At 52.0% G+C, this 27,091-nt stretch overlaps 1 protein-coding gene across 1 annotated transcript in view; it reads left to right on the top strand.

Moving 5' to 3' along the window:
* Positions 1–16,982, top strand: part of RSPO4 (R-spondin 4) — a 38,587-nt gene extending 21,605 nt beyond the window's left edge. The window contains exons 2-5 of the mRNA XM_024128605.1: positions 9,668–9,856; positions 10,545–10,685; positions 13,325–13,510; positions 16,879–16,982. Coding sequence (XP_023984373.1) covers positions 9,668–9,856; positions 10,545–10,685; positions 13,325–13,510; positions 16,879–16,982 — 620 coding nt within the window. The remainder of the gene's footprint in view (positions 1–9,667; positions 9,857–10,544; positions 10,686–13,324; positions 13,511–16,878) is intronic.
* The last annotated feature ends 10,109 nt before the right edge of the window (positions 16,983–27,091 follow it).

The following is a 27,091-nucleotide window of genomic DNA, read 5'->3' as shown; positions in this document are numbered from 1 at the left end:
CTCCATTCTTTTTCCGAGGTCCTGGATCATCTTCACTATCATTATTCTGAATTCTTTTTCTGGAAGCTTGCCTATCTCCACTTCATTTAGTTGTTTTTCTGGGGTTTTATCTTGTTCCTTCATCTGGTATCTTGTACCTTCATCTGTTCCTCCCTCTGCCTTTTCATTTTGTCTGTCTTTCTGTGAATGTGGTTTTTGTTCCACAGGCTGCAGGATTGTAGTTCTTCTTGCTTCTGCTGTCTGCCAACAATTCTTTTTTTAAAGCAGCGATGATTTTCTGAAGGCTCTGGCAGCTGCTCTGGGCTGCTCAGGGACCCCAGTGCTCCCATCAGGAACACAAAGGTGACCTCCCTTAATGAATAGCTAATGAAGGCAGACCATATCTTGCGGGTCCAGGGTGGGTCGTTAAGGGATGAGGAAGCAGAGATTTGGGTTGATGCGGGGAGGTATTCCAGGCACAAGCAGCCCGCTCTGGACTGTCCACCTTCCCCCGCCTAGCAGGAGGGCTGGGCAGGGGCAGCACAGCCAAGGCCTTCTCCATGCTTCAACCTCCAGGCACTAGAATCCTTTTGGTATGGGTCTCATCTGTCTGTACACACCTGCCACTGTCTCAGAGGCACACACATGCTCAGGACACACGAACCCAGCCCCTCTTCTTCTTGCCATGCTGCGCTTGGCAGGGACTGTCCTCAACTTGGGCCACTTGGGAAAATACTCCTCCTATGAGTGGTAAGAGGGGCCAAGTTGCCCCTTCCAAATATCAGCCCAACCTCTCATCCATCGTCAGGCCAGCAGGGCCAGGCACTGTGACACAGTAGAGTTTGGGGGCTCTGTCTAACTCTGTGACTTATAGTTGTTGGCCTTTGAGCCTTACTTTTCTCCTCAGTAAAATAAGAAGTAATAACAGCACCTGCCGTCTTGCTTCTTAAAATGAGGTCTAGGGGCCAGCACCATCCGCATCCCCCAGAAGCATTGTACAAAAGCAGAATCTCAGGCCCCAGCCCAGACCTTTAGCATCAAAATCTACACTTGAACCCAAGGTCCCTGGGCACTTTGTGTGCTCCTTAGCGTTTGGGAAGCCCTGGCTGACCTCACAGAGTGGTTTCTGAAAATCACACGAGTTCATACACATATGACACCAGGCACACCACTGTACACGTTAAACCAACAGCATATATCGAGGGATGGAGGTGCCTCTGCTTTTAATAAGCAGCCCCAAGTGATTCTGATGTGGATTTAAATCTCAGGATCACCACTGGCTGGGAAACAGCAGATGTGGGTATGAACCCTGGCTCCACTACCAGCCTCCATCTCCCCACCTCCCTAGCCCATGGAAGCCGATGTCTGAAAAGGATTCTGTGTGGATTTCAAGCAGGGGCTGGGGCAGGGCACTTCCCCACCTCCCCAGGCCCAGGTGGGTGGCAAGAGAATCACTTGTAGAGAGCTCAGAGGGGACCTGAAGGACAGGGAAATAGGCGTGTCACCCCTGATTGAACACGCAGGTACTGATCTGCCCCACATCGTGGAAATGAGGGGACATGAGCACGGGATGAGGGGGAAATGAAGGAGGGATGCAGAAGAGGCAGGCTCTGTCCTGGGAACACATGTACTGCCACTCTTTGGCTAATTTCCTGTCTCAGTCAAGGTCAAATGGACATCGAAGGAGGCAGTAGCCTTAGCACAGCACTGGGAACCTAGCAATGCCTTAGCAAGGGGACCTTTATTCTGCGTGGAGGATTAAAGGAGGTGCTGGGATACACTGGCGGCTGGGAGGCCGTGCGGCCTCGAGATGAAGCCTTCAGGTTCTGCAGTCGCACTGCCTGGGTCCTCTTACTAAGTGACCTCGGGCGAGCCGCAGCACTGCCCTGGACCTCAGTTTCCTCCTCTCTGAAATAGATATGATAATTATACCTAAATTAATTTTGCAGCATCTCTATATGGAATGGTAAGCAGCTATAAAAAGGATGAGGCAGTGATGTGCAACCTTCGCCAGGATAATTTAAATGAGCAAAGCGTGGTGCTGAAGAGTCTGTGGAGTGTGCTGTGGTTTATCCCTGCCCTCCTGGAGCTCACCTTTCAGTGGTGGGAAAGAGACACCAAAAGTTCAAACAAACACATCACATATCAGGTGGGGATAAATGCCAAAGCAAAACAAAGCAGGGTGAGACAAGGATGCAGGGATGGGTGCCACTTCTGGCGAGGTGGTCCAGGGAGGTCTCACAGAGAAGGGGACGTTCCAGCAGAGACCTGAAGTGGGGTAAGCCCTGAGGATGAATGTGGGGAGGGCATTCCAGGCAGAGGGAGGGGCAAGTGCAAAGGCCCTGAGGAGGGAGTGGTCTCAGCATGTTTGAGGAACAGCAAGGATGAGGCCAGCATGGCTGGAGCAGGGCAAGCGATGATTGGGAGGGAGGGGGAAAAACGTGCTGGCGCAGACCAATTTCTGATAGATTCCATGTGGGACAGGAAGGAAAGAAAAGAGGCAGGATGACTCCAAGATTTCTGACCATGAGTGGAGTAGCCATTCACCCAGATGGACAGGAGAGGCAGGTTTGCGGGGAAGGAGGGGAAAGGATTACAAGTTTCCATTTTGGATGTATGCCTATTGTTACTATATTCTGAGGGTCCTACCCATTAACCCCTTGGTGTCATGTACGGACACCTTAGCAGGGATTCACTGTCTGCTCCTTGCCCACGCTCCCTCCCTGCCACCAACTTATATACTGTCATGTACTCACCTCTCTTAAAAACCTTTCTTTCTCCCACAAAGACTACTCCTGCTCCCGTCCCCACATCTGCCTCTTCAGAAAACCATACCTGATGACTGCGGTCTGTGCCCAGCCCCTGGCTCTGAGCTCTGCTGGGCAGACATCATCAGCTTTCTTTGCAATGTGTGAGCCTAGTTCTCCCAACTAGACTGCAGCCTCCCTGAGAACAGGTTTTGAGAACTTTTATTAAGCCATCATTCATTCATTCATGCATTATTCTTTTTTTAAGAAATAGTGGGCACCTACAATGTGCAAGACTGTGGAAATTTGAAGGAGAAGGAGCCAAGCTGGGCCCCAGCCCTCAAGTGAGCACCTCGGGGTGCCTCTCATGTATCTCCCATGAATCAAGTAATAAAATAGTGCTCATTCATCAGCCATGAGCTGTGCTAAGTACTTTGCATGGATGAGCTCACAAGTGCCTGGGAGGTGATTGCTACTACCATTGTCTCCATTTTGCAGAAGAGGAGACTGAGGTTTAGAATAGTGAAGCCACTTCCCTAAGATCACCCAGCCAGAAAATGGGTGTTTTGTCATGCTGCAAAGCTGAGATCATCTCAACGTCCCCACACCTGCAGGAGTCTTGAAACCGGGAGTCATCTCTAGGGCCCGTGCCTTGCTGGGGATGGTGCAATCTGCCCCTGAGGCAGGAATGTGCCTGGGGTCCTCTGAGCCAGCCTCCAGTGGCAGTGACTGCCTCCCATATGTGGCGGTCTGAGCAGGCAGACAGGAGCCCAGATGTTGTTTATTTCCTCTGGTTATCGGTGACATGCATCCCACACTGCCAAGCAGGGATCAGAGAAGGCACTGCCCGTCACTCTCTGCATGGGGCCCCCCCTACATGGTTCTGGATCCTTCTCAAGGACATAACAGGGCCCAGGGCAGGGGCTGGCCCTCCTCAGGTTGCACTGTCTTGGGTCAGGGAGCAGCGGTCTTTTGTTTCTTCTTCCCCATCCTCCTCACCCACAGGGAGTCCTTCGGGACAGCTGTGTTAAATCCTTTAGTCCACCATGACACACAATGTTCTCATGCAAAACACACTTCCCTGGGCACATCCCAATTATGAAGAAACTCTACCCCAAAAACGTTGACATCAAATTAAAAGTTCTGCACTGATTGCCAGAGCAGGTCCAAGATCACAAACACCAATGGAGGTGTGGCAGGTGGCGACAGTAACATTACTGAGACCCTCGTTAAGTGTCAAGCCTGCTCAGGTCCTCAAGGTTCTGTAAGGTTGGCCAGTATGATTTCTATTTTACAGATGGGAAAACTGAAGCACAGAGAGATTAAGGCACGAGTTCAAGGTCACATGGGCAAGGATAAAGGGTAGAGCTGGGATTTCAACTCAAGCAGTCTGGCTCTTAACCCTGCTCTACTTTAAAGTGGGAACCTGTTAGCAGTGCAAATTCTCAGCCCCCGCCCACAACCCCAGACTTACTGGATCAGCAACTCTGGGGGAAGGCCCAGCAATCTGTATTCTTAACAAGCCCTCTAGGTGAATTTGAGGCATGCCCAAGTTTGGGAACCCCTGCTCTACATTGCCTTCTAATGTGAATGAATGAAGCAGGTACAAGATAAACAGCAGCTCGAGGGGGATAATACATGGCAGCTGACCTTTGCCCTCAGTGTCAGGGGTAGCAATAGGGCGTGGTGGAGACTGGCAAACTGGAGGGCACATACCCCATCTATGGAACTCCAACCAAATGTTGCCCTGCAGGAATACAGGCCCAGTGTTAGCAGGTATTCATACCTTTTCCAGAGGAGTCCAAATTCCAGCTTCTTATGTGAAATCTGATTTTTTTAAATGCTGGCAAATCTTTTTGGGGGGCGGGGGCAGGGGCGGTTTAAGTGTGTAAGCTGGAGTTCTTGGCTTGGGTATTGAGGATTTTTCATTGACAGACTCGCTGTGGGCTGCTGAGGAGATGAGCCTGTCTGGGGAAAACAGGTAATTTTCAGGGTCCAAGATGTCTCCCTGTGCCTTTTGACCCCCTCAAGGAAAGCTCTGCAGAGTGAAGGTGGGTGGGCGGCATGATAATGCAGAGGTGACCCTGAATCCACTCAAATCCCTAAAGGAAAAAATATAGAGATCACTTGCAAACACTGAACCATTGACTCCTATCAAAACAAGGGGCTTGGGCTTCCCTGGTGGCGCAGTGGTTGCGCGTCCGCCTGCCGATGCAGGGGACACAGGTTCGCGCCCCGGTCCGGGAAGATCCCACATGCCGCGGAGCGGCTGGGCCCGTGAGCCATGGCCGCTGAGCCTGCGCGTCCGGAGCCTGTGCTCCGCAACGGCAGGGGCCACAACAGTGAGAGGCCCGCGTACCGCAAAAAAAAAAAAAAAAAAAGGGAAGCCAAACAAACAAACAAACAAAAAAAAACAAGGGGCTTGGGGTCATTCTCAGGATGTGGATGACTGAGTTTGGGAAGCCTCGTTTCAAAGAGCACAGGTCATTCCCTGATCCCAACAGAAAGAAAAGCCTGCCCTTCACCCAAGACCAAATCTGCCTCCTCTGTCTCTTCCCTGAGCCCTTCACCATCCTGAGGATGAAAGACTATCTCCCTGGAGATGGTGGTTTGGTGGTTGAACTCCGCCAATGCCTCTGGCCTCCGTGTGCTCACCAGTGAAAGGGGAGGAGGGTCCAAATGTGGGCTGACAATCCCACCATGTATCGTGACAGTGAGAGAACAGGAAAGGAACTTATATTTATGGAGAAGGACCTCCTACATGCCAGGCGCTTGCTGCTTGCACACACCTCATAACAAAACGTGTGGGAGTAGGGGTTGTTGCCACAGATTTTCAGATGGAGAAGCTGAGACCCACATTGATGAAGGTACTTATCCAAGGTCAGTCAGTGGGTGGTGGAGCCAGGATTTGAACCTGGGCACCTGGACCATAATACACGTCCTTAGGTACCTGAGGGCAGAAAACAATATAATAACAAGATATCCAATTTATCAGAAGTCTGCTGCCAGGCTTTAAGCTAAGAGTTTTCCATGTACCATCTCCTTTCATCACAACAGCACTGCAAGTTAAGCATTATCCCCCCTTTTACAGCTAGAATATCTGAGGCCCAGAGAGTTAAAGTACTTTGCCCGTGATCACACAGCTGCTGCCACATTTCATAACCATCGAGCCCCCAGCACTGGACCTCACAGGAAGTAGGGGCTCGGTGACTGTTGAATGAATGGATGGATGGATCACTCAACCTTGGGCTAATGCACATACTCAGAGTTGTTACAAGCCTGCCTCCCTTTGTAAACTGCCAACCCCATTGTCATTCTCCATAAAACGGACATCCAAGTCTCAGCTTATCCCCTGGGTGCTTGGGGAAGGACAATATGACTCAGATGTCATTCCAAGCCCCTCCAGCTGCTGGAGCAACACAAGGCCATTCTTTTTGGTACAACCGGCACTTTGACCAGGGGAGGATGGTCTTGATTATGGGAGATACTCATTAAGGGAAATCACAGGGGGTGCCATCCCCTCTGATGCCCCAAGAAAGCTCGGGGAACTTGCAATCAGAGCTCAAATACTTCACTTAGAAATGTGCATCAGATCTAGAGGGCAGCAAAGAAGACCAGCATGCAGTTGAGGTGTAGAAGGAGCCAGGGGTTTTCAAACTGTGCTCCCTACAACCCCAGGGTCCCGTGGCGTGCCGTGGTCAGGCTGCGTGGGCAGTGCTTCAGGTCCCTTGGCCTTGCTGAAGCAGAGCTGCTCCACCATGATCTGTTGGGCTCTACCTATCTGGTGAGATACATCATTTTGATTGCAATTTGACAGGAGGAGAGCTAGCTCAAGTGAACTAGTGACTTTCTTTGGAGCTATGGGGTGAGTCAGGCCTTGGGGGACTGGAACCTGGGCTTGGAAGATGGTCAGAAACTCTGTCTGACCATCTAGGGCCCGTGAAGTTTCTGGTTGCTTTTTTTCCTCTCCCTGCATCTGATTTATTTTTTTTCTCTCTCTCTCTCTGCTTCTGTGTAGTCAGGAGTCTCTGGCTGCACGTGACAGAAAACCCTACTCAAAATGGCTTTAGAAAAGAAGAGACTTTATGGACCCTCCTAGGGGTGGATCCAGGTGCACAGACAATCTCTTGTGTGGCCTCCATTCTCGGGACACTCACCCCTCATGCGTACACACACACACACACACACACACGCGCACATACATGCAATCCTAACTAGACTAGCTCTAGTTGAAACATGTGCCTATGTCTGAACCAATCACTGCAGTCAAGGGGACCTGATTCTCTGATTGCCCGATCCCAGGTTAAATGCATCTGGACAGAGATGGTTCCACATGAACCTCAAAGTCAAAGATGGGGCCTCTGTTAGCAAAGAAATGTGCCACAGATAATAGTGCTCACCAAAGCTTCTCACACAGGCCACCCTGCCCTCCTACAAATGTCCTTAGCTCAAGAGGCCATCCTAGACCATTGTCTGTTGGCCCACAGTCAAAATTCTCAAGAGAGATGGTCTAATTGTCCCAGCCTGGATGAACTGTCAGGCCCTGGTACAGCCTGTCCACCACTGGCCAGGGGACAGGGTCACGCAGTGCAAGGATATTTGCCACATCTGGTTCTCAGGGAAAGGAGATTGTGAGCAGGGAAGACACTTCCACCATGCCAATTACATCTATTCTGGTCTTGTTTAAATACACATCCCTGGGCCTATATACTTTACAAGCCTCCCTGGGGATTCTTATGCACAGTCAAGTTTAAGAACCATCAAGTTTGGATCTTTCTAAAGCAGCATTGTACAAACTCTAGTTGTCATCACTTAGTATTCGTAAAATTAGCATTCAAGTCTCTATACCCGTGACCTTGGGGAAGTGGGAGGAACAGTACTGCTCTTTTTTGTGAGTTAGAGATATGATGAAAAGCCTGAGTGAGGCCATCAGAATCAAAAAGTCAGAGGTGCCATTACAACATAGAGGCACTAGAGGGCACCCTACCGACTGCCGGGACCAAGGATGCGGCAGGAGGCAGAGACAACTCTACAAAAACCCGGTGATGAATGATGCTAGTTGAGACCCATCACCTGTGCGTGCGCGCGCGCGCGCGCACACACACACACACACACACACACACACACACACACACACACACACACACACACACACACCCTGCACCCTCCGAGGTCAGGGGAGGGTCCTTGTTGGGTTCTTTTTTCTGCAGCATGTTGAAATATCACTCTACAAATAGTGCTGTAGCTCTAATTGGAATTTCTTTGCTGTTTGGCTACCTGACCTTGGGGAAGGCTGCACCTCCTCTGGCTTCAGCGTCCCCAGTGAAGCGGCAGGGGTTGGGCTGAGTGACCCCTAAACTCTTCCAAGAGACAGTGGTTAGTAAGAGTTTTGCTTTGTCACCATCTGCGTTGCTATTACAGTCGCTTCTGTGGGTTTCAGCCCTACTACCAGGCGTATCTGATGGCCGGGTTTTGGTCAATGCCCACTCACTGTCGACTTGAAGAAGGGTCAGGCCTCCATGGATTCTGGTCCTGGGGGCAGGCACCAGGATTTGCCCTTCTCCAGGGCCTCTCACAACAGGGAATTCCTCTGAAAGGAAGATGGGGCACCAATAGGAAGGGGGTGGGGGTGAGGCTGGAGAGTCAAGGATGTCCCCTGCTAGGTGGCCATGGGCTCAGGTGAGCCAAAGTGTATAAGTAGTTTATTAAACAGGCTGACCTTGATGGAGTATTAACATACATGAAACAGCTTCATGTTTCCCTCATCGCTGTGTCTAAGAAGCTGCCTGGTCCTCTTCTGTCCCTTAATGACACCTGGTCACTTTCTGACTCTCCCCAACTAGCATCTACCCCCGATGGTCTGCCCTGCCGCCTCCCCCTCCCAGCTTGGCCCTTCTTCTCCTGGCCTCTTTTCTCTGCTCAAAGAGACGGTGGACGGGGCAGACGTGCAGGGCTGCCACACAGGTTCATGTCCAACCAAGGCATGAGGTGCTGGTCACCCCTTTTTGCAGGCATCCGTCTCTGTGAGGGGTACCCTTGCATCTCCTCTCTCTTGGTTTGGGGGTTGGGAACAGAGGGAAAGCCACAGCACCCCCCCTTCCCCAGGCTGACAGCTCGTAAGTCCCCTGAGTCCCCCTCTCTAGGTGGTCAGCTTGATCAGGTGGTGGTCAGACAGCAGAGACTCCCTATAAGCCTTGGAGAAGCTCTCTTTCCAGGGTATTTTCCACCTCTTTCTTCCCAGTTTTGGACCCTGGTTGCCAATTCTGGAACAACAAAAAGTTCCTTTCCTCCACTTGCTATACTTGATGATTTCGGGAGCCTTTGATAATGGTGGCAGTGAGGAGTGGGGTATTGCTCAGAAAGGCAGCAGGAGGGTGAGGGGCTCCCCCACAGGCATGTGCACCCCACACACGGTCAAAAATACACACTATGTTAGTGAAGATCAAGTTTGTCTGTGAGTGACAGAGGACTCCAAATAACGGTGGTATGAACAAAATCGATACTGATTTTTCTCTCATGTAACAGTCTGCACAGGCAGAAGAGGGCTGATGCAGCACTTCTACCTTCCTCGAGGACCCAGGATCTTTTTATCTTATTTCTCCAGTATCCTTAACACATGGTCTCTATCTCATGATCCAAAAGAGATGCTCATGCTCCAGCCATCCTGTTCACATTCCACCCAACAGGAAGGATGAGGGGATGGCAAAGGGTATGCCCCTGCCACGCCCCCTTTCAGCTCTCTAGAAGTTGCACACACTGCTTTACCTTATAACACACTAGATTTGGGTCACATGACCACATCTAGGTGCATGGGAAATGTAGTCATTTGGGTGGCCACGTGCTCAACTGCTATACCAATGAGACAGTCTGAGCTGCTCACGCCTCTGGTTTGACTATCTCTCTCTTCCTTTCCCCACCCTCCACCCTGGTCTGGCTGGCAGTGGGCACTGGTCTGGGGGGCAGCTGCACAGGCTGTGTCATCTGCTCAGAGGAGAATGGCTGCTCCACCTGCCAGCAGAGGCTCTTCCTGTTCATCCACCGGGAAGGTATCCGCCAGTACGGCAAGTGTGTGCATGACTGTCCCCCCGGCTACTTCGGCGTCCGCGGCCAGGAGGTCAACAGGTGCAAAAGTATGTGGCCCCTCCTTTGTCCTGCGCTAACACTGTGCTCCTGAGCATCTCTCGCCCACATCCTACCTCTAGCCCAACGCAGCCCCAGGGGAAGTAGTATAGGCCTAAGCCCAGACTCGGAGATGCTTGCTTTCAGGCTGGCTGTGAAGTCCCAAGCAAGTCAGTGCCCTCTCTGGGCTCAACACTAATGGGACCGGGGACCTTCACTTCTACCCTAGTTTGGCTGTGTGGCCTTTGGCATGCTACTCACTCTCTCTGGGCCTAGCTCAATGGGAAAAGGAGTCCTAACTCCTAACTCTAATTTTCACTGTGACCTGGGCAAATCATGACCATCTCTGAGCTTTGATGGAAATGGAGTAGGGTGTCCTCGCCCCCAGTCCAGATTTACTGTGTGATTTTAGGCAAGTTACTTGCCCTCTCTGAGCCTCAGCTAAAATGAGAAAGGGAATCAAAATAACCATGTTACCTTGGTCATGTCACCTGCCCCCACTGAGCCTCAGTTCAAATGAGAACAAGAGTTCTTGAATGCAGCCCAGTTTGACCCTGGACAAGTCTGGGCTTCAAAGGACACACTGAATCCAGACCCCAGTGCTACAGAGCTTGGGCTACTCAGAGGCCCTCCCCAGTCCCAGAGGATCCCCTCCCTGGGCAGCCACCCTCACCAAGGGTGGCCCTGGCTTTATTACAGAATGTGGGGCCACATGTGAGAGCTGCTTCAGCCAGGACTTCTGCATCCAGTGCAAGAGGCGGTTTTACCTGTACAAGGGAAAGTGTCTGCCCACCTGCCCGCCGGGCACCGCAGCCCAGCAGAGCACACGGGAGTGCCAGGGTGAGTGGGGGCATCCCCACCCTGCCCTGTCCCCTCCCTCCCTGGAGCAGGGGCTGGTGAGGGGTGTCAGGAGACCTGGAAGAAATCATAGGAGAATGTCACATGGTGAAGGGAAGCCCAACACCATGTCAGGTACACATATGAACCCTTCAATACACTAGACCCATCATAAGCACCACTATTATGATTACTATTACTACCAACATCTACATCAATATTATTGCCAAGAGAGGCCACAGAGCACAGAAGAAGAGCATTGATTTTGGAATAGGCCTGGGTTCAAATGCTAGCTCTAAAATTCACCCATTAGTGACCTTGAGCAAGTCAGTTAAGCTCTCTGTCCCTCAGTTTCTCCAAATGTTAAAAAAATTACAATAGAACATAGAACCTACTTCATGGGGGAGGGTTGTTGTAAGGGGTAAAGTAATACAATTTAAAGTACTTAATACAGTAACTAACACAGCAAATGCTCAATACATGTCATTATTATTACACATCATATTAGCTGTCATTACTGTTCTGTTTTCCCACCACTCCTTTCCAGACTCCTGTGTGAGCCCCTCTTCTGTGATCTGTCCTTACACAAGGCTATTCTCCAGTGTTCTCACCTAAATCACATATCTCTGCCTATACATTCTCTCTGGACACATGTTCACCGTCATTCCAAAAGCTGATGGCTCCTAACTCACTGTCCTCAGCTGCATTTCTCCATGGGCAGCAGACTCACATCCTCACCTGCTCTATGGATGCCTCCTTCCCTCCCTCCCCATCCCCAGCCTGGTGCTTCCTCTGGGCTTCCTCCATCAATAACCAGCTCCGGGCATCACTGTGGGCTCTTCTCTCTCATCCTACATCCAATCCAATCTCGTTCTTTCACTCAGGAAATATTTACTAGAGCATCTTCTACGCTCCAGGCACTTTCAGAGTTGCTGGGGACATATCAGTGAACAAAACAGACAAAGCTTCTGCCCTTATAGACATGACATTTTAGTGGGGAGACGGAAGACACACTAAAATAAATTCAGATATTAGGTGGTAAAAAGAACTCTGGGGAAAATGAAGCAGAATAAAGCTCCCAAACCTGCCCTACCCCTCCTTCCCCCTTTTCCCCACCCCATCCCCACACATCCCTTTCTCCCCACCCTCTGCCCATTGCTGGGATCTTGGCCACAGCCTCTTGCCTACCTGCCTGCCTCTGGTCTCACTGCCTCTAGCCCAGCTGGCTCATTCCAGAAGCAAGAGTGATTATTTCAAAATGACAGTCTGATCAGGCTTCTCTTCTGCTCAAGGCCCTTCAGTGGCTCCCATTGTCCTCACGTAGAGCCCCCAGGCTATGGGCAGTCTGGTCCCCATCTGCCACCTCTCCACCCCTATCATTTTTTTCCTTCCCCATTTGAGTCCGTGCTCCAACTTCCCCATGGAGGGCAGAGTCATCCTGGGGATTTTGCTAGGGTTATTCCTTTCACCTGGAGCACTTCTCCTTCCTGCCCCTCCCTGAGCCTGGCTGACCTCCCCACCCCTACTTCAAGACTCAGATCAGGAGTCTCCTCCTCCAGGAAGCCTTCCAGGTCACCCAGGCTGGGACCCTCTGGTCTCCCACAGCTGCCTGTTTTTCCCCATCACTGTAAGAGCACCCTGCCTTCCAGCCTGACCGCTCTAGACAGTGAACTCTGGGAGGCAGACCCAAGACCAGCAGACAGACCGGCAGGGTCTGTCTTGTCCCTGCTGCACCTCGGCACCCAGCACGGCATGTGGCACACAGTAGGTGCTCAGTCTTTGCTTCCCAAATGAATGCATCTGTGAAGGACCATCATTCTAAGGTCTGGGGAGCTGGTTTCTGGGCCCAGCTGGATCTTAAACATTTGCAGTTCTGTTTTGTGAGCTCCTTCTCTGTTCCCTTAGCAAGCCCCTCACCTGCTCTAGACCTCAGTGTCCTAATCTGCAAAAGGGGGTATTAATAGCTGCCCTATTCTCTGCCTACCTTTCAGGGACTCTTAAAAGAATCAAATGTGAAAGAATACTATATATGTTCATATATTTTGAAAATTTCTCCCTACTAAGACCTTTTATGTCCATGAATTCATTTTGCCTCACAACAGCCCAGTGTAGCTCCCACCTCGTACAGCTGATCAAAGGCACACGATCAAGTTCAAAATCCAGGTCCTGGCCCCGAGGGCCTCCCAGCTGACCTTGTAGCCTCATCTCCTGCCCCTCCCCTCCTGAACCTTCACTCCACTCCCACTGTAGCTTCCTCGTCCCTCACACAGGGTGGCCAGGCCCCCGGGCTGTGCACAGCTGCCCTGCATGCACTTCCTTCCATCACCACCTGATGAAGAAGTCCTCTCTCCCTTTAGCTCCTTTGTCACCTCCTCAGGGAAGCCTTCCCCTTTAAAGCCACACAACCGGTCCCTCAGGCTTCTGGCCCTCAGCAACCTGTGCTTGCTCTAGCACAGCTCTCATCCCAGGCTCTTACAAATAGCTGTTTAAACGTCCCCCTCTGCTCCTTGTAATAGCCTGTGACTCCTTTGCACGAGGAGACGGTGTCTTCAGGGAACTGAACCGCTCAGACCCTGCCCTTGAGCTGAGGAACACTCACTGCCGGCTGACCCCATCTGTCTGTCTGTCTCTCCACCTCACAGAGGAGTGTGAGCTGGGCCCCTGGGGCAGCTGGAGCCCCTGCACACACAACGGGAAGACCTGCGGCTCAGCCTGGGGCCTGGAGACCCGCGTGCGGGAGGCCGGCCGGGCCAGGCGGGAGGAGGCAGACACCTGCCAGGTGCTGTCTGAGTCAAGGCAATGTCCCATTCGGAGGCCCTGCCCAGGAGGTGAGCACCAGGTCGGGCACGGGGGGCAGCAGCAGGCAGGGCCCAGGGTGGCTCTGAGTGGCCTTGGGACACAGCATCCACAAAGAGTCCCCGTAAGGCTGCCTGAAAGCCCCCCACTAGCCACACCTTTCTGTGCCTTGAGCATTGCCCCCTCTGGTGTCCTCCTACTGGGGTCAGTCCCACACCCCTTGGGAAGATCAAGCTTGCCCTTTCCAGCGGGAGTTTGAGACCCTTTCAGACTGACACCTCCTGTCAGAGGACTTGGGACGCCCTCTTTACACTCTGAAACAAAGTCATGGATAATGTGACCCACTTGCACTGGTCATTTTTTTAAAAAATCAGTATAGTGCTTAACTATAAAAGAGAAATAAAAGAAATTTCCTTATGGCAGCACTTGGGCCCAACACACCAGAGAGTACTGACCGAAGTCAAATCACAGTGAAAGTGGTAGCCATACACAGTCAGGGCCTCATGCACGGCTGTGTTGCCATCAGAGACGCAAATTCCCAAATGGCGACCAGCTCTTAGTAAAGTCCAACAAAACTGTCTGACTTCTCGATTGACACCACGCTGGCAGCCCTAGAATATTCAGTAATGGGACAAGTGTTCGCAAACACTTGGCGTTCACACAGGAGACAGAGTTCAACTCTGAGCTCCCTACATGAGGCTGGAGCAGCCGTTAGAGAACTGGCTGGGATGCGGCCTTCTTCCTGAGGGACTGTCCCACGCAGCACCCCCCCATCCCCTTCCACTGAATGCCCCAGGGAACCCCTTCGTTGTAACAACCGAGATCACCGCAGAGTTCCAGAATACCCCGGGGGCTATGAAGAACCACTGATTTAAATAGAAGAGAGGCCGCAGAGTGTGTGGGTAAGATGTAAACAGTGAGTAGTAATGATGTGGCGTTAGCTAATGTTAACTGTGCACCTACTATGCACAGGGCGCTGTGATAACTCTCTACATTCATTAAGTCATTTAATCTGCACAATGACACTATGAGGTGGGTATTGTTATTATTCTAGTTTTACCAATGAGAAGATTAAGGCCCAGAGAGGTTGAGCCACTTGCTCAAGGGTCACACAGCTAGGGAAGGGTGGACCTGGAATTCAAACATAGGTCTGTGTGCAAAGAAGAATCTACAGCCACAGTAAGGGTGAGGGCCCTGGAGCCAGGTCACCTGGGGCTCACTGGGTCAGGATGGAGTCAGGACTTAAACCCAGGGGCACCCCTGGTTTCAGAAGGGCTTGTGGTGTCTGGGTTGGGAGTGCAGATAACAGAGATGGAGGCCCCTCAGGGCCATAGTGGGCAGTTGGGGACAGAGGATGAGTTTGAGATGGGACCAGAGAAACTAAGAGACCCCAGACCTGAGGAAGCACCCACACAGACGGACAGGTCTCCGTAGCACTATGGCCACATCGCTCATGGCATCTGAGAGCTAGTGGCTGATTGGCTGTGGAGGGATTGAGAGAGGAAAGCTGTTCCCCCAGATAATAACAATAAGAATAATCACAACAATAGCAACAGCAGCAAACATCCATAAAGCGCTGGCCACATGCTGGGCACTGTGCTCAGTGCTTTGTAAATATGATGCCTTTGATCTTCACAACAGCCCTGCTGTGGGTTCCCTGCGGCATCTGATCAAATGTCCCTCCTCAGAGAGCCTTCCATGAGCTTCCCCCAACCAAGAGTCACTTTCCATCATATCACGTCACAGCTCTTAAATCTTCCTGAAATGATCGTGCACATTCTTTGCTCGTTTAATGTCTGTCTTCCTCGATAGAGTGGGACCTCCAGTGAAAGCAAGCCCTTTGCTCTATTTCCAGCTCCCTCTCTAGCACCTAGAACAGGGCCTGGCACATACTAGGTGCTCAGTCAACACTTGTGGATGGCAGGTGTGGGTGGGTAGGCAGGCCTAGGGAAGGGGTGGGGACCCAAAGCCTCTCACCCCATTTCCCACCTTCAGAGCTGGCAAAGGCCCCTCAGGCAGGCCCCCACCCCATCCCCCAGATGCTGTCCTCCCCTGATGGCTGACACAGTCAGCGGGAGCTTAGAGGGGCACCTGGCTTCAGCGCCCCCGAAGGGCCCAGGAGTGAGCGTAGGGGCCCCAGAAGCGGGCAGCCAGGTCTCAGGGGATGACCCTGAGAAGGGAGGAGCCCTGACTCCAGGGGAGGCGGGCACACAGCTGATACTCAGGTAATAAAATTGCCCTCCCCTTTGCCACTCCCAGCTCTCTAACTGCCTCACCCTGTGACCCTGGGAAGTGGTTCCCTGAGCCTCGGTTCCTTCATGTTCAAGGGGGCACACAGCTCCTGTGGGAGAAGAGTATGGGGCCAACGATGGGTGAAAATGGCCTGGATGTGGAGGCACTTTTAAAACAGAAATTTAGGGCTGGCCCTGCTCCCAACCGTGCCTCAGTCTTCTCACCTGTTGCTAATAATAATGACAAAAAACAATGGGAAGAGCATTCCAGGGGGAGGGCAAAGCCAGTGCAAAGGTGTGGAGGTGGCATGAACCTGCCAGTGGCCAGGACGGTGTGAGCAAGGGGGCTGGGGCAGGTCGGGGGAGGCCCCAGAGACAACGTGGTCTTTTCCTCCAAGTGAGTGAGGAGTCACTTTCAAGTGATGCCCAGAACCCCAGCCCAGGCTGTGCCGCTGAGTTAAGCGAGGCCCCTCCTGGGCCTCAGTCACCTCACCTGAGAAATGGGACTTCATGTTTGTGTTAGAAACTCACCCCAGCTCCACGGGAGATGGGGAGTGCAGTGCAATGGGGTCAGGATCCCGAGGCAGGTCTGGGGTTTGCATCCACTCCCCACGGTGGGAACTGGGTGAGGCACAGACCCCGGTGACGGCGTCAGATGGGGCAGTGCGCCTGCGCCTGCTTCCCAGCTGTCGTGAGGGTGACATACTCAGCGGGGAGCATCAGCTAAGTGCTGACGTTACTGTTATCGTTTTGAGGGCAGAGTTGGGCCCAAGCTGAGTGGGAAGGTTGGTGCCGGGACCCAGGTGAAAGGTGTCGAGTCTCCAGCGAAGAGCCCTGTAAACCTCGCAGTGAGTGCACGTGGGGGTGTCATGGGCGCCCCCTCGAGGCCACCCTAAGTCCCAACTGGGGTCCCAACAGTGGACCTCCAGGCCTGGCGGGGCAGATGCCCACCATGGGTGGTGCTCAGCAGGTCAGCGCCCTCCCCGCCCCCCGCCGAGGAACTGAGAGGAGTGTCCGGTTTGGGGTAAGTGATGCTGCCGTCCCAACTGCAAAAAGGAGTGATTGTCAGGTCAGCACCCCCGTGTCATTCCGAGCCTGCTGCGGGGAGTGGGGGGCACCCTCGTCTGTCAGGATGGCCTCAGCAGCAACGCCCCGCGCTCTCGTTGCAGAGAGTAACCCCAACCAGAAGAAGAGCGGGAAAGATCGGCGCCCGCGCAAGGACCGGAAGCTGGACGGCACGGGGGAAGGGAGGCCCCGCCCAGCGCCCGCCTAGGCACGCCCCCCGCAGCCAGACCGCCTGCAGCTTCAAGCTTTCTCTCGCGCGCCCCTCGCTTTCTTGCTGCCGCTTCTCCTCTTCCTTCTCCCTTCTCTTTCTCACCCACCTCTCCTCTCTTTTTTCTTGTATTTCCTGCATTTCTTCCACTTCTGTTTTCCCCTTCTCCCTCCCTTCCTTTCTCTTCTTTCTCTCTTTCCTTTTATCTTTTTTCTTTCCTCCTGTTTTTCTTCTGTTCTTCACTGCGTCCCCCCACCCGGCCCCCCGACACACACACACTAAGACAGAGACCAGCTCCTGTGCACTCCACGCCTCACCCCCCTCGCTCCCTGTCTCCTCCTTAAAGAAAGCAAACATCTTCTTCTAGGCCTTTCCCGGACCCTCCCTGACCCCTTTGCAGTGTTTCTAAGAGCAGGGCCCAGGCCACAGCCCAGGCAGGCTGACTGAGTCCCGAGAGACCCGCTTCTTCTCCAGAGAAGACCCCAGAACCCGGAGCTGTGGGTGCCTCCAGCTCTGGCCAATCCCTGGAGGCATTTCCACAGCCCTCAGCCACCAGCTCCCCTGGGAACCCCCTGGAAGAGTCTCAGGGCTTCCTGATGCCCCAGCTGGCCACGGAGGAGCCAGGACGGGGCCTCTGGCTGCTCAACCAGCCCCGTGCCCTCCTGTGGCGCAGAGTCACCCTCCTGGGAGCTGCTTGCTGCACTCATCAGTGCTCCCTCAGCGCCCTTCCTCTCGCGGTTCCCTGGCCCCTGCTTCCCGAGCCCACGGTACACCCGTGTCCTGCATCAGGTGGGGCTGTCATCCCTGGAGGAACCACCAGCCCATCCTAGAAGAGGCCATGGAGGCTGAAAGGAACGTTGAGATCACCCAGGCCACTCTATTCCCCCCGGCTCCTCCTGCCTGTTGTACCGCCGGGGAAACTGAGGCCTGAGAAGGGACTTGCCCAAGGTCACACAGGGAACCCAGGGGCTGTGCCTTCCACCTGTTGGTTGCCCTGCTCAGCACACCCACAGCTGAGAGGAAACTTGGAGAGCCCTTGGGGAGGTGAGGAAGGAAGGTGTCAGATCAGGAGCAGGGGAAGATTCCCCCACTCACCCACAGCACCCCGACACCCCAGCCTGCGACCCCCCGCACACCAGCCGGAAGAGCAGGAGGAGGCGTCTCCTCACTGCCTGTCGTCCCGCCATCGAGTGCCTCCTTCTCCCTTTGCTCCCCTGACTCCCCAGGAAGCGGCGCTCCCAATTCACATTGGCATTTCCAGCAGCCAGGAGCAGGGAGAGCCGGGAGAGCCCAGGGGCTCAGGGTGGCCTGGGAACTGGGGCTGTCAGCTGGCTGGAGGAGAGGCTAAAGGTGATGAAGTAGCACATCCCCACCCGAGACAGCACCCACCCTCAGGCCTCCCTCCGCCTGGTGCGTGGGGATCCCCTAGCACTGCCTCCAACAGATTCTGAGGAACCTGCCCCTTCCCAGGCCTCAATCCCCCTCTCACCTCCCTGAGGTCAGCAAGAGCCCCTTGCCTGGCCAGGCCACCAGCTTCTCTTCTGCAAAAGTTTGTGCCTCTGAAATGCTCTGTTGTTGTTTCAATACCCCACGATTTTTTTTTTTTTTTAATAAAGGGAAAAGAAAGAAACTTGCAAATGCTTCTTGGGCATCAAACAGGTGTTACAAAATCATGATGCTGATGAGTTTGGAGTAGCCGAATCTAAATGACGTGGGGCGGTTTTCTCTGGAATGCCCAGGGCCAAGAGGGCCAGGGTGTGCCAGGGACTGGGTGGGGGGCGTGAGGGGGAGAGGAGAATTGGACCCTCAGCCCCTCCAGGCCTCCTGTAAGAAGGGGGCTTGGCCAGAGGCAGAAGAGAGCAACCCTGTGCTCCCCCCACTCCTGTGCCTTTCAGCCCCAAGATTACAGGAGAGATCCCAGGAACCTATCTGTGTGCTATATGACATGTCTGAGGGGTCAGGGACACCTAGGAGGTGTGACAATTCCACGGAGCCATCTAAACTTCCTGGGCTGCTGGTGAGAGGGGCCTCAGCACTGGGAGGCACAGGTCCAAGTCCCAGCCTGTCATCGGCAATCTGCGGGGTCAAGGCCAAATCATTTCCTCTCTCTGGGCCTTGGTGCCCCCGTTTGATGGATGAAGAGGAGGCATAACTGGATTAAATCCATTGCCCAACCTGGGTGACCCGACAGCATCCTCTGGGTGCTTCCTAAAAATTCAGGTTTCAGGGCCCCGCCAGACTTACTAATTGTGAACAAATTTAGGAACAGACAGTGAGAGCAAACGTTCATTCTAAGACAAGATCGAGGGAGAGGGCAGCTCTCAGATGACTTCCAGTCCCAGATCACTGGGTCTAAATTTGAGGGGGCTGCACTTTTGATTCTGACCTCGAGGCTCAGTTATCTGATTCTGCAAAGTTTATATTCTGTGTGGAGTTTTCTGATAAGATTCAAATTCTAGGATGCTGAATGTTCTAAATTCCACAATTCTAAGACACAAAGATAGGAATAGAAAGTTCCAGTCCTGCAACCCCCTGGCCATGTTCTTTCCCTCAGGGGGCCTGGTCCTCTACCCCAGCTGGGGGCTGTGGACAAGATTTTTTCTGAACGTTTTCAAATTAGGAGATAAAGTTTCTTCAGGGCCTAAGCCCCTCCTATAACCTTTGGATCTCAGATGTTTCCCTGACCCCCAGCTCCTAATCCTTACCAATCCCATCCTCTCCCACATTCTCCCGGGGATTTAGGCCCCTTACTGGGAAGGAGACCCTCCCAGGTAACCACCTCTTAGAGGCCAAACTCAGAGAGAAGCTCAGAAACTGATGGGGCCACCCAGCAAGAGAGGACTGTCAGGCAGAGTACGGGGGAGGTTCCGGCTTCTGGCGCCTCCGGATGCTACCCCAGTGGGAGAGAATTAACAGCTTAGCCCAGCTTTAGGAGCTCCCGCCTGACCCCTCCAGCGGCCCACTCCAGCTAGGCCCGCTAAGGCCCTCTCGCCCCGGCTCTGCATCCGCCTGGACTCGCTCCGCACCTGCCTGACGGGGCACCACGGTGCCCGTCCTACCCACGTTCTGTCACTAGAGGGCGTCACCCAACCAGGAACAGGCTCATAACCGAACAACACCGCTTGCGATGGTGGCTTCGGATGACTGGCGTTCGCAGCAGCGCGGAGAGGGTCAGACCTCAGAGGTCCAGGGCCCAGGCCATTTCTTGCACAGAGGGGAAACCGACTCAGCGGAGAACCCCCCGCCCAGCATCCCATAGCCAGTCTCCATGATGGCGGCAATTATGGTCCTCCTGCCAAGACACACAGCGCCCCCGCCCCCCACTCGTGGAGCTTCATGTATCTGCATTTCCACGTATATGAAAACCATCCTATGTGGTCCTTCAGGCTCAGGAAATGTGCATTCTTATAATAACAAAAATAATAGTAATAATGATAATGATGACTAATAATGCCAGACACTGCTAAGTGCTTTAGGGGCAGGATCTCATTTTCCTCGCTTTTCTCTCCGCAGTATACTAACTCCCATTTTTCTGACTGCTTCCTGTGCACATACATTTTCACATCCTTTATTTCCTGCCACCTTCACAGCATCCCTGAAAGCCAACTTATAGAAGAGGAAATTGAGGCTCAAGTTAAAGTCATTCAAAAGTCATTGATCTCATCTCTTCATCCACTCAATAAATATGTATAAAGTGCCTGGGACTGTGCTGGGTGCTGGTGATAAGGACCCAGACCTTGTCCCTGGAGCTGTCACTCTGTGGACAAGTCCATACAATGGTGTGATAAGGCCCCCCGCACAGGGGACGGGATCTAGGAGGAGGGATAGCAAATCTGCCTACAGCCTATGGGGATCAGGGAGCTCCACCCCCAGCACCAGAGAGCCAAGCTGGGAACTGAAGAATGAGGGAGTGTGAATGAGATGGGTGAGGAGAGTCCCAGCTTGAGGAAACAGCAGGTGCAGAGGGGCCTAGACTTTCTAAGCCTCTTAGGCTGTCACACCCTGGAACACGGAGACACAGCCTTGGGGTCTGCTGGCTCCCTACCCTGCCGTCCATGACTCCCAGCCTCACCTGTAGAAGTATTTTGCCATTCAACCTGCCACCCACAAGGCAGAATAGATCATCCAGCCAGACCTGCCGGTAAAGAAGCCATCTCTGGAGCAGGTCTGCCCGCCCTGGCGTTTCCAGCCCCAGCTGTAGAATCCTCCTAGCCAAGGCCCCAGCAGAGATAAGCCGGCCCCGCTCTGCCCTGTCTGGACTCTGATCCTCAGAACTCATGAGCACAATAAAATGGTTGTTGCTTTCCGCCTCTAAAGTTGGGAGGTTTTTTAGCAATAGACAACAGGAGCAGGGGTTGACAGTGGGACCCTTCTCCTAGGGTGGAGGGGCAGATGGCAAGGCCACAAATCCCATCTCCATCTCTGACCTTCAGGCAAGTTATGAGCCTTCAGGCAAGACCCTGTACTCTCTGTGCCTCAGTTTCCTCGTCTGTAAAAGGGGAACATAAGAGTATCCCTTCTGTTGTCACTGTGAGGTTTAAATAAGTTAATATATGAGCAAGGGCTTATATACACAGTAAGTACTCAATAAATTTTTTATTATGACATATATTTTGTTTATTCACTCAACTAACATTTCTTATGCACTAAGTCTGAGCCAGGAACTGTGCCAGGCACTTAACATTAAAAATTTAAATTCATCCTAGGTTCCTAGAGCCCTCTGAAGTAGATTTTATTATTATTCCTATTTTTTACAGACAAGGAATCTGAGGCTCAGAAAGTAAGTAGTGGAATGGGAACTCAAACTTTTGCCCTCCACCAGGCATCTTGCCCTCCTCCATCATTTGCCTTCATTCATGCATAGACACCCATAGAGGCATGTCCCACTCATCATTGCTCCCTTACGGCAAAAACATTCATCCAGAATAGGAATTCCAAATGGCTCTTACCTACACACTGGAAAAGATGGTCCACGCCACTCAAATTAAATGACAAAAAAATTACACAGAGCTACTATTTTTCACCTATCTGATTGGTCAAGAGCCAGATTTTCAAACCACAGGGCCTCAGCCAGGCTGTGGGCAAGCCTCTGGAGATCTCTCCTACCTTCCTCAGGGGAGGACATGGCTCAGCCTCTACAGAAGAGAGTTGACGACCTCTATCAAAATTACAATGCGCGTGTCCCAGACCCAGCAATCCACTTCTAGTGATTTATCCTCTAATTAGCCTCGTTCACATGCAAAGTGACAAGTGCACATGGTACACGGCTGTTCCCTGCAGCCTGTGTGTGATCACAAAAATCTGAAAACATCCTGAACATCTCTAGGAGATCTCTTTACCATATAATCGCAGAGCTTGTGATGGAACTCCACGCAGCTGAGAAGCCTGAGGAAAGGGGTGGCGTGCTGGCCTGGAGCAATCCCAAGATACATTGTTACCCAGGAAAGGCCAGTTGCACAACAGTGTGCAGTGTGCACCAGGGCTGGGGCTGAAGGGCATGGAAAGGAGACTTGCTTTTCTCTTTTGTTCCTTTTGACTTTTAAGATATGGGAATATATGACCAAGTCCAAAAAATAAAAATGTAATACTTTGGAGACATTTTGCAAACTGGTCTTTAAATACTCCTAATAAAAATTCAAATGGCTTTGACATACATTCTGAAATGAAGCATTTTTCAGACAGTGTCTTGGAGGCAACGTCCTTGAGTTCAGAGAGTGAGGCCCCACCTTTCACCCACAAGTGTGGGCGCCCCAGCTGCCTGCCAAAGAGCGAGAGCCAGCTTCCGAGGCGAACCCCTGCACACCAGCCCACAACGAGCTTCCCCCTGTCTCTGAGGGTTCCATTTCCATTACTTGTGCAAACCTGGTGTGAAATTCTGCTAAGGAGTTTTTCAGATACTGAGATACAGGACTGAATTATGCCTGGGCTCACTGAGTTCTTTGATCCACCCCGAAGTGGGGATGATTGAACATACCAGCAAGTTACACAGAACTGGGTGCGGATCCCAGCTCTGTGCCCAGCAGGCTGCAGGACCCTGGGCGTGTCACTTTGCCCCGAGTCTCCCTTTCCACAGCTGAAAATGAAGCCAAAAGCAGTAACACCCATTGCCAGGGTGGTAGAGGATAAAATGATATCAGGTATAAGTCCTGACACACAGAAGGGCTTAGTGATGGTAGCTTTTTTTTTTTTTTTTTTTTTGCGGTACGCGGGCCTCTCACTGTTGTGGCCTCTCCCGTTGTGGAGCACAGGCTCTCGACGCGCAAGCTCAGCAGCCATGGCTCACGGGCCCAGCCGCTCCGCGGCATGTGAGATCCTCCCATACCGGGGCACGAACCCCTGTCCCCTGCATTGGCAGGTGGACTCTCAACCACTGCGCCACCAGGGAAGCCCTGTGACGGTAGCTTTTGATAATATAAGTCCATACAATCTTTCATTTGCTCATCAATATCCCAGACTCCAAATAGTATCTCTCCTTCAGCATACATGCTCCTCCTCCAGGAAGCCTCACTTGATCCATCCTTCACCAACTGGAAGTCCCCTGCCTCTTGTGACACCCTCCTTCCCTCTTTCCACACCCTTGGTCTGATACCCTGGGGTGGCCTGAGTCCTATAACTGTTTTGGCCACGAGAGGGCAGCACTGCCCAGGAAGACAGAGGAGCAAGGCCCTGACTTCTGAAGCCAGTGGCGAGAAAGCTCACACCTATGAAGCTTGACTATGTGCCAGCACCGCGCTGAGTACCCTGCCCGCTTTATCTCACTGCAGGAAGGTGTTGCTATGGCCATCCTTCCATCATGCCCATTTCATCTTCTTTTTCATTTTTTTTTACAGTGTGGGTGCCAAGGAAGTTGCATTAATCATTCTCCATTCCTGCAAACCCCTCTCTTTCTTTTTAATTTCCCTCTTGATGCTCCTGCCCTTCCTCTTCCCCTCCCACACAGGCACCCACTCTCATGAGTCCGGTCTGTGTCCCTGAATACTCATGAATCCTTGTGAACCACATGAGGATGTTTTGTGGTTTGTGTGGTTTTTCATTTAGAGAAATGGCCTCGGGCTACAGATTTCTATCTTCTTTTTCCCCCATCATCCACCTGGTGTTTCTTAGCTGCACCCCTGCACCTCACTTACCCTGGCATCAGACATAGGTTATCGTTGACTGCCCCCTTCCTCACGTCTCAGCACAGGAGAGAGACCCATCGCCTCTTAGTGTCCCCTTCTAGGCCTGTGGGAGAATCTCTCTGGGCTTTATACGCAGGAGAAGGGTGGCTGGGTCTCTCCTGCTTACTGTCCCTAGGTACTGCGCCAGTCCAAATGCCAGCGGAACATGAAACTCCCATCTCCCACACCCTCACTAACTTGGGAGTTCCTGACTTCCTAATTTTTGCCAGTCGGGTAGGTATAGGCAGAGGGGATGTGCCTCTTACCATTTAACCTGCATTTCTGTGATTACTACTGAGGTTTACGAGCATTTATTCACACACTTGCTTGCTACATTCTCCACCATTTTACAGGTCATACAATTGAGGCTCAGGCGCCCAGGAAGTAGAAGGTGGAGCCCTCCCTTGGGCCACCTCTCTAACAATGGCAACAATGCATTCAATGCCCACTCAGTCAATGAATGTTTGCTGGTTCCTTGATGATCTTGGGGGACTGTGGTCAGGGGCGATGGCTGTGTTAACTCAACAACAGGCAAGAGGATGGAGGAGCCTAAGAAAAGGGGTTCAGGGAGGGTGGGCCTCACTGCTGGATGAGCGGGGCGGGTGGAGGGACACCAGAGGGATCTGGGGACGGCCAACGTGTCCACTGACGTTGACAAGAACAGAGGAGGAAGCAAGAGACCAGGAGCCAACCAGGAACAAGGATCCGGAGGGCCCCTTGCACTATGTCAGGGCTGGTACAAACAAGCTCACGGTGGCCACAAGGCCCAAACTAATCGGCCCCCATGCCCCCTCTGACCTTTTCTCCTGCCCTCTTGTCCTTGCCCACTTAAACCACACTGGCTTCCTTTGTTCCTTAAACACACCAATCTCATTCTGGCCTCAGGGACTTTGCACTTGCTAACCTCCCTGCCTGGAATGCTCTCCCTCTAGATCTCCACATGGCTGGCTCCTTCTCTTCCTCTAAGTCTCTCAGTTCAAATGGCACCTCTTCAAAGAGGCCTTCCTTGATAACCTTATCTAAATACCATGCCCCTCCCCACAAGTCATTCTCTACTTAGTACCTTTGAAATTTTTCTTCATAGCCTTTATCGTGATTTAAAGGGTCTTGTTTATCTAATTCTTGACCTCTTTACATCTTCCCCCTCACCTGGATTCTGACCCAATTTCAAAAGGCTGCCACCAGACTTCCCCCTTCTCCCCCTCCTCCAGGCCCCCAAATGCCCCTCTTCCTCCTCTTCCCCCATCACTGTTGCAGACCTAACTGTACATCAGTCACTTTACACATATTCTCTTGAATCATCTTGCCCACTTTCGGAGGCTGGGTAACGGCCCCATTCTCCAAATGAGGAGCCTGACCGCAAGGGAGAGCAAGCAGCCGGCGGCTGCAGAACTTTCGAACCAGGCCCTGAAAGGCCCCACCCCGATCTTACCCCTCACCTCCTTCACACAGCCGTGCTCTCTGCCTGCAGCCCCCTTCCCCCTCCTCTTCACCTAGCTAAAGCCATCATCCTAGAGGTTTCAGGTCTGACTCTGCCTCCTCCTGGAAGCCTTCCTGACAGCCCCCCAGGCAGGCCAGGTGCCTCTCCCATCAGCTCTGCTCCGACTTCCCTGTGAGTTTCCTTGCTCTGTGTGTCTGTCTCACCCCTGGACTGGGAGCCCCATGAGGGTAAGGCCTGGGTCTGACTCAGCTCTGAGTCAGCAGCCACTGCCTGTGCCATCCATGGGTTGCAGCAGATCAGCGTCCAGCCACGGCCCTAAAGCCCCAGAACACAGCCTCGTCTGGTCAATGAACCCCCACTTCCCACCCCCTACTGCCCTTCAGAGTGCTGCCCTCACTCACACTAGGAGGGTAAACAAACCAGTATGACCTCTATCTCTGTGGGGCATTTGGAAGTACTTATTAAGTTTACAAACATATGTATGGTCTCCTTAAATATTTTTCAACACTAAAATATTCAATATTGAATGTATTACTGTTTTCTTGGAATATAATTTATTCCAGTAAATAAAATTCATCCCTCTGAGATGTAAAGTTTATTGCATTTTAACAAACAGATAGTCATGTAACCACAACAACAATCAGAATATAGAACTGTTTCATCACCCCAGAAAGTTCTTTCCTGCCCCTTTTCAGTTGATCTCCTCCCCGCTCCCCCACCCACCCCGGGCAAACACTAATTGGATTGTTCTCTGTCCATTTGGTTTGCCTTTTCCAGAAGGTCATGGAAGTGAAATCATGCAGTATGTAGCTTTTTAAGTCTGGTTTCTTTCACCCCACATCTTGACTTTGAGACTCATCTGTATTTTTGCTTGTATCAACAGTTCATTCCTTTTTCTTGCCGAGTAGTATTCCATTTTTTTATCCATTCACCGGTTGGAGGACCATTGTTTCCAGTTTGGGGTGATTATGAGAAAAGCTGCTATAACTATTTGTGTATGATTTTTTCACAATTTCAATTTCTCTTGGGTAGATATCAAGTTTGGGTAGTATTGCTGAGTCCTATGGTAATTGTAGGTTTAATTTTATAAGGAACTGCCACATTGTTTTCCCAAGTTCCAGTTGCTATGTACCCACATCAGCCCTTGGCATTGGTGGTATTTTTAATTTTAGCCATGCTAATAGGTGTGTAGTGGTATCTCACTGTGGCTTTCATTTGCATGTCACTGATGACTGATGATATTGAATGTCATCATGTGCTTATTTGCCATCAATATCTATATTTTGGTGAAGTATCTTTTAAAATCTTTTGCCCATTTTTACTGGATTATTTGTTTTCTCATTATCCAGTTGCGCAAGCTCTTTATATATATTCTGGATACAAGTCTGTTTTGTTTTTGTTTTTGTTTTGTGGTATGCGGGCCTCCCTCTGTTGTGGCCTCTCCCGTTGCGGAGCACAGGCTCCGGACGCGCAGGCTCAGCGGCCATGGCTCACGGGCCCAGCCGCTTCGC

Source organism: Physeter macrocephalus, chromosome 14 (genome assembly GCF_002837175.3).
Source record: "Physeter macrocephalus isolate SW-GA chromosome 14, ASM283717v5, whole genome shotgun sequence".
NCBI classification, from domain to species: domain Eukaryota; kingdom Metazoa; phylum Chordata; class Mammalia; order Artiodactyla; family Physeteridae; genus Physeter; species Physeter macrocephalus.
This window is presented reverse-complemented; position numbering and strand designations above follow the sequence as displayed.